This window comes from Danio rerio, chromosome 2 (genome assembly GCF_049306965.1).
Source record: "Danio rerio strain Tuebingen ecotype United States chromosome 2, GRCz12tu, whole genome shotgun sequence".
Taxonomy (NCBI): Eukaryota; Metazoa; Chordata; class Actinopteri; order Cypriniformes; family Danionidae; genus Danio; species Danio rerio.
In genome coordinates, this window is record NC_133177.1 from 10,702,046 (window position 1) to 10,710,128 (window position 8,083).

An 8,083-nucleotide genomic window follows, 5' to 3' on the forward strand; every position below is an offset into this window, starting at 1 on the left:
GTATGGATGTTTCCCAGTAATGGGTTCTAGTTGGAAGGGATTGCCAGTTCATTCTGCTTTGGTGACCCCTGATAAATAAAGGGACTAAGCCGAAAAGAAAATAAATGAATGAATGAATGAATGAATGAATGAATGAATGAATGAATGAATGAATGAATGAATGAATGAATGAATACGCCTTTATATTAAAACATAACTGAAAATTTTACTCAAAAAAAAAATTGCAACTCCAACAGGAACAAACATTAGTTCATCTCAATGTTTTCTAGAATTGTAGCCATATAGAAATCAGCTAGATTCATTAATTCAGTAGGTTGTGTGTAGATTTATTTTTCTTTATAATAATTCATAATCTATTGTATGCTGGTGCTATAAAATCAATCTGCTACAGCTGATGCAATTGCTGTGCTGTTAATCTAACAATAACACAATACTATGAAAAAAAAATTAAAAGACAAATGGCTTTTTATTAGCTTTTTGTTGCTTTTTTATGTAACTATTAAGTATTTTTAAGTTTTGTGGGTTATGAATAAAATATGCTAATTTTAATAGCTTAATAAATTGTATTTGACTTTTGGAAATCACCACCACGCTCCCAGAGAGTCCCCACTCCCACTTTGAGAACCACTGACCTATACCTTTAACTTGGCTAAATATTGATGCCATGTGTTGATTTGTCCTCATGGTGTCAGTGTTGGAATAAAAAAAACACACCAGATTGTATAAAACACAAAGACGAGCGGATTGCGTTGTGTAACTGAGTTACAAAAGTGTTCACAAATGTTTTTATTGACGTTGCTGATAATTGGTTAGGTTAAAATAATATCATTATAAAGATCTCTATGTTGAATTGTCTTTTTATTTGTTTATTTATGTTATTTATTTTTTGTTCATTTATGTTATTAGTTATATTTGCATATTTTCGATGTCATGTTTAAATTGTATATTTGCTGTTGTTTCATAATAATACTAATACTACTACTACTACTAATAATAATAATAATAATAATAATACAAATGTTCATATTGACGATCCACGTAATTTTATTTTAAATATTGACTGCTTGTGCTGCATTTTTTTACTTTTAGAATTGTTTAATTTAAAATGCTTAAATCCCTCCATCTCGCATTTATTTAAATTAAAACATTTATGTAAATTTGATTATTTGTTGCATTTTGTAGCTTTTTTTTTTTAAATAAACTTTTATTTAGAAAAGAAGGGCATTACTGTAGCCTTTGTGTTGGTGTATGCTACGCAATAACGTAATACTGTGGTTCACTATCTCTTGTCTTGAGTGAATCCCTGCTTCCCTTTGCCCTGGCATGCCACTGCAAGTTTTCCAACAAGGTTAAAAACAACGTCACTCACCCAGCTTGCCTGGCCTCGCCCCCGACAAATTCGCACGGGCGAATGAGAGCCGCGGCCACTTGTTGGTGCAGGCGCGAAAACCAATCAAAGTGCTTTTTGCTCACCCTCATTTGCATGTGTCCAGCGAAATGAAATGTAATGTAACGCCTCGCAAAGTCATATTTAGCCGGTGACAGCCAGAGAAAGAACACCAACGAGAACTCTTGTGGATTTATCCAGGTCTCAAAGGAAAGTTATTCAAGTCCGTTCTGGATTTTACATGCAACATGACTTTTGAAGAACTTAACGGAGATTATTCTATTGAAAGGTGAGTTTGCTATGCATTTATTTGTGCAATTTAGCACGTTTATAGTAATTTGTCCAATAGCTTAATAATGTACAGATAAATATAGAAAGAGAAGCTTTAAAATGTCATGCTGATTTAGTTTTGAAACACAGTATTATATTGTCCCATTATGAAGCAAACTACAAACATGTCAAACGCATGAACCGGGTGAACTGTCAGGCACGAGATTCAGCTCACGAGACTCCAGCAATAGTCTCACGAGACCCTTCGTGCACTCTGTAGTTTGTTTTTTGACATGTTTAGGGTTTTTTTGCCAAATAATATTCTTTTATCCAATGCTTTATTGTATGCCAAGTTGACAAGTTAAACAAACAGCGTGTTAAATAGCAGTAAGCGCAAACTGCTCAAGTCGTTATTATTGTTTTATAACTTCTTAATTTATCCAAAATTGTGGTTTTCCAGGATGAACTCGGTGATTAAGGCTCTGGAGGAGGTCCTGCGCTCCGCATTACCGCAGGGATGTATTACAGTCGGGGTTTACGAGGCTGCAAAGTCCCTCAATGTGTAAGTTTACTGAACGCCACTGCAACAGGTGCACTAAATTATTAGTTATTCAATCTAAAAACTCTACTGAAATCTCAACTTATCCATTTAGGGACCCTGATAACGTGGTGCTGTGCATCCTGGCCACTGACGACGACGATGTGAAAGATGTGGCGCTTCAGATTCACTTCACTCTCATCCAGGCTTTCTGCTGCGAGAACGACATCAACATCCTGCGCGTGAACAACACGCGGCGCCTCGCGAACATCCTCGGGGGCGCAGGCATGCACGGGAGCGAGCAGATGGACTTGCACTGCATTCTGGTCACGGTAAGTTGATTGCACGTGTTTGTGGGCATCCCAATAGGCTGACAGTCTAAGCAGGACAGTAAACAGCACTTAAGCCACTCCTCTAGGTACTTGTCAGGACATGTTCAGGTGAAACTGCCTCATGACACGCACACGAGCATGTAGTCTGCACTTATTCATATGCAAAACAGGAGATTCTTGACAAAGTTTCAGCTTGCTATATGAATTGGCTTTGCTACACTGCAGTCAAACAGGTGCAACATGATGGATTTATTCTTTAAAGAGATGATGAAATCATTGAATAGGATTTGCATACTGCTAGAATCACTGTTTGGTTTTGATTTCTATTCCTACTCACGATTTGTACTTGGGATTGTTAAGAAATCATCCTGCAATGGCAAAATCCCAATTCTTACAGTTCATGTAATATCATAGACTTTACTATAAATGATGTCCATGCACAATTTTTAAAACTCGAAATAATTTCCTCCTCCAGTATACATCTCTTTTCATATGACTTGTCAATCTCATGAGGTCGATCAATAGTAAACCATTAAAAAAATAATGTCTAGTCCAACTTTTTTTCTCATTCGATTAGATGTAAACTTAGATGTGCATCATCATCATCCTTAGCGCAAAGTAATTTCCACCAATGTTCTCTGTCCCACCAATTCCTTATTCCTAAAACATTAACGTCACTGCTAATGCAGTCTTGCCATATTGGTTTAGGCCTTCCTACTTTTCTTTTGCCTACCGGGTCAGTGCTGAAAATTAGATGTGCATCATAATTTGTTATAAATCACTAGTTTAAAGAGTAGTATGTAGGATGAACTTACAGTACACAACAGAGAAAAACTTAAAAAGATAAACATTTACCTTTATAACAAACAATTAAAATTTATGAATGCATTATATGCCAGCTATATAATGCATTAGATTATTATATTATGTACAGTACTCAGCAAATATAAGTACACCCCTCATAAATCTATCTTAAAAATATTAATTTTAATAGGAAGCTATACAACGTTATATTTGTGCATATACATTAGATTAGTCAGTACGGAAGCCAAAACTGGAGCTTACCTAACAAAATAACTTATAATAACTGTACAAAAACTAGTACAGCCAAATTTATGTTACAGAAAAATATTAAATACAAATTTAAAAAGAGGACAAATCAAGAGAAGCAAAATTTTAGAAAAATTTAGTTGACATTTTGTGGGTTGTAATTTATTTTTGCAATATTTAGCTTGAATTTAATTGTACTATCTTTCAATTTCTAAATACGTTTGGTGACTTAAATATTATTTTAATAAATATATTTGTTTAATAAATCTGTTTTATTTAAATGCACCAAAATGCATCACCTATATTCACTGAGAAATGGGTAAAAACATTCATTTTCAAAACAGGGTGTACTCAGTTATGCTGAGCACTGTGTTACATAAAAATGTGTATGTATGCATTTCCTCTCGAAGTAACTACCTAAAGGGGTAGTTCACCCAAAAATCAAATTCTGCCATCATTTACTCACCTTTTACTTCTTCCTGTTGGCTTTCTTCTTTTTAACACAAAGAACAATGGAAACACTTTTGGTGACAATTTTCACTATCACCTACAGTACCTGCCTATTAAGGTGTTAAAGAGTACTAAAAAAAAGATTGTATTCTGCATCCCTAATTCTACCCAATATCCAAACCCAACTATTAATAAACAGCGAATTAGTAGTTTAATGAACTAATAATTTTTGTTAATGTTTTTTTTTATGTTAGTGTTTTATAAAGTGTGCATTGTACATTAAAATAAAGAGCAACCAGAAAGATATAATCAAGAGCTTTGGGGAAAATAACAGCCTGTTCATTCTTTAGAGTATCTTGTTTTGTGTTCAACAGAATTGTGTTCAAAATTTATTAACCCTTTAACAAGCATCGTAACCACCTGGTCTACCTTTTATCCATAGGCTATCATTATTATTGTAATTGCTTATTATTATAATTATTATTATTTATAAGAGTTGTGTCAGTATATTAATCAATGCGTGGGCCAAAGAGTGCACCTTGAAAGGGTTCAAATATATGGTGATCAAATTTTCATACTGGGATGAACAAGTGTCTTAAACGGATTCCAACAGTATTTAATCTCATCTTCTGCTGTTTCCCAGGTTCCACATGCGTCCACATGGAAGAACCCGGCTCTGGGAAAAGTGAACCGCTTCTGCAGAGAGAGCCGCTGTATGGATCAGTGGGTGCCCATTATCAACCTTCCAGAGCGATGAGCAGAACTGAAACCCAAAATCGGGTGAAAAAACAACACGAATCAAAAAATATCTAGCAAAAAAAGATAAAAGCTAAAAAAGGTGGTCACAAAAAGGACTGAGAGTTCAGACCGGACGGAAGCTCCTTCAGAATACCCTGGAGAAGGAGGAGGAGGAGCTCTCTCTTGCAATGATTCAGCAGTTTTTGGCTTTGTTTGTGGGACTTTCTGAGGACGTCACATGAAGCTAATTGTGAATGGAAGTGAGCACCTGAGTATCTTGTGACAGTTTATTGACGGAGTGTCATAAAGCACTTCAGATAATGACAGGATAGCAGATTTCTCAGTGGACTGTTTTCCAAAGGGGGCTTCCCTTGTTTGTAGATTTGCCATCAATTCTGAATAATATATCAGCAGTACTTGTTTATGAATGTTGCAAATGAAATGATTTTAAAGGGACTTGCTTCATAACCACTGAGATCAAAACTATGCATTCATGATATCCTGTACCATTTATTATTATTTCTTATTTTACATAATTGTTTTTTGTGGTCTTTAAATTATTTTATTATATTAATTTAAATGAGTATTTATGTACGACTTTTTATACTATTATATATTGAACTGTGAAATGAGTTTTGTGTTGTAATAAAAAATACATTTAAACTCAATACGCTAGTCACGTGTGCTGCTCTTCTTTTAGACCTTTCTGGACTAGCAGAACTGACTGGTTGAGATCAGCAGGGTCACGCTGGACTCCATGGCCTTCGTGACTCTCACAAAAGCCATCCAAGCCTTTCTTTTGTCCTGCTTTAGTTTAGCGTGCCCACTGCGTCTATTCATCAGATTCCTTTTTCAGCTGAAATGAATGGCTCGGGCTCAGCTTACTGTACCGCTTTTGCGTGCGTCAAGGTCAAACATGCTGCTGTAAATCAGAATTGCTCTTAATTGTGCTGAACTGATACGGCTTTGTAGGTTAAAAGTCAGCGTGTAGAAAGCACATTGCGCAAAGCCAGCTGGGAACGGAAGTGCTTGGAGACGCCTCTCTGAAAGGTGCGGTTTTTATCACATGGCTGGCACACATTGGGTTGGAGTTTTAGGTGCCACATACCAGTAAATCTGTTGCGAAAGCCACCACTTCTCTGTACAGAGGTGATGACGCAAGGGAGATTTGGCTGATGTTTGGGCCGTGCAATGCAGGTAAACCCCTGACATGTCATGTGACATCAAAGAAACTGGATTCAACTTGCAACTTCACGATGAAGAAAAAACATTTCTCAAAAGTGGGTTAATGATGTGATGTTGCATTTTCACTGTGACACGACAAAAATTTATGTAATTCCTATTGTAAGCATTTAAAATGCAGTAAATGGGTAAACATTTGTTTTGTCTTTTTATGGAATTCTTATTAAAAAGTTGTAACCATTTTTATTTTATAATTTGGAGCCAAATCTTAAATTCTATGTTCAACTCATGTTTATTTCTGTAGCACTTTTACAATGTAAATTGTGTCAAAGCAGCTTAACATAGAAGTTCTAGTAAATTGAAACTCAGTTTTCAGAGTTGAAGTTCAGCCTAGTTCAGTTCAGTGTGGTTTCATTTTCACTGCTGAAAGTCCAAACACTGAAGAGCAAATCTGTTGATGCGCAGCTCCACAGGTCCCAAAACCAAGCAAGCCAGTGGTGACAGTGAAGAGGAACAAAATTTCACCAACTGACAAAAGTGAAGGAAAAAAAAAAAAACCTCAAGAGAAACCAGGTTCAGTTGGGCACAACCATTTCTCCTCTGGCCAAACTTTTTGTGCAAAGCTGCAGTACAGGCACTGAATGATGAAGAACACTGGATGTCCATCATGGAGAAGCTGGATATTATTCTGTGGTGTGACTGTCTTGAGATAGTTTAATAAATTTTAATTTAACCGAAATTGTAAAATCATTAACCCTCGTAGGTCGAAGACTGCGTATACACAGTTTGAGGCGTCTTCTCCCGATAACGAGTTTTGAACGGACAGATAAGGTCAGTACAACAATCGAATCTGTTAGGTGTCTAACAGTCTAACATATATATATATATATATATATATATATATATATATATATATATATATATATATATATATATATATATATATATATATATACATATATATATATATATATATATACATATATATATACATATATATATATATATATATATATATATATATATATATATATATATACACACACACACACACACACACACACACACAGTTAAAGTCAGAATTATTAGCCCCCCTTTCTATTTTTTCCCCAATTTCTGTTTAACAGAGAGAAGATTTGTTCAACACATTTCATGTATTCATAATAATTTTAATAACTCATTTCTAATAACTGATTTATTTTATCTTTGTCATGATGACAGCAAATAATACTTGACTAGATATTTTTCTATTTTGTATAGACAAGACACTTCTATACAGCTTAAAGTGACATTAAAAGGCTTAAATAGGTTAATTTGGTTAACTAGGCAGGTTAGGGTAATTAGGCAAGTCATTGTTTAATGATGGTTTGTTCTGTAGACTATCGAAAAAAATTTGCCTAAAGGGGCTATATATTTTGTCCTTAAAATGGCATTTAAAAAATTAAAAACTGCTTTTATTCAAGTAGAAATAAAACAAATAGGACTTTCTCCGGAAGAAAAAATATTATCAGACATCCTGTGAAAATTTCTTTGCTCTGTTAAACATCGTTTGGGAATATTTAAAAAAAGAGAAAAAAACTCAAAGGGGGCTAATAATTCTGACTTCAACTATATAATATTTCTATATTTTTTCTATACTATTTTTTGCCTATACTATTCAACTAGATGTATACTTTAAAGCTAAAAGTCCTGTCATGTAACATGTCCTATTAAGTCCATGTTGGTGGGGGTGGGGGGGTTAAAGACTTTTTTTTTAGAGATTAAACAGTGCAGGAAAATTGTTGCTTTTATGCAAATCAATGAAAAAAAAAATTCTTATGAGCATTTCTGTATTAATGACAATTACTACTTATTAAAAAAGAATAAAACAAAAGTTACTTTTGTATATTTGTAATGCAAGGAGACATTTCATGTGGTAACACATCTATATATTGTTATATATATATCAATATATATCTATATATCTTTCACGCAAGACAATCAATAACCTAATTTATGTTTTTTACTTTCATGCCTACCAAGAATATGTTTGTACTTGTATGCAATGCAATAAAGGAAATTACATTTTACATGGTGACGCGTACGAGACGCAACACAGAGCACACAGTGTATAAGAACACACACACGTATGCAATG

The 8,083-nt window shown here is 34.4% G+C and overlaps 1 protein-coding gene across 1 annotated transcript; it reads left to right on the forward strand.

The window, feature by feature from the left end:
* The first annotated feature begins 1,527 nt into the window (after positions 1-1,527).
* gadd45aa (growth arrest and DNA-damage-inducible, alpha, a) lies at positions 1,528-5,433 on the forward strand. Its single transcript, NM_200576.2, has 4 exons — positions 1,528-1,676; positions 2,118-2,219; positions 2,311-2,527; positions 4,671-5,433. Exons 1-4 carry the CDS (start codon positions 1,636-1,638, stop codon positions 4,782-4,784), a joined length of 474 nt encoding a protein of 157 aa, NP_956870.2. The 5' UTR covers positions 1,528-1,635; the 3' UTR covers positions 4,785-5,433.
* Positions 5,434-8,083: the final 2,650 nt, after the last annotated feature.

Bases quoted from the DNA above. Each gene is read 5' to 3' on its own strand.
- gadd45aa (NM_200576.2), top strand. From the start codon at position 1,636: ATGACTTTTGAAGAACTTAACGGAGATTATTCTATTGAAAG. The intron at 2,220-2,310 runs GTAAGTTTACTG...TTATCCATTTAG, and splicing joins GCTGCAAAGTCCCTCAATGT to GGACCCTGATAACGTGGTGC. The intron at 2,528-4,670 runs GTAAGTTGATTG...GCTGTTTCCCAG, and splicing joins TGCACTGCATTCTGGTCACG to GTTCCACATGCGTCCACATG.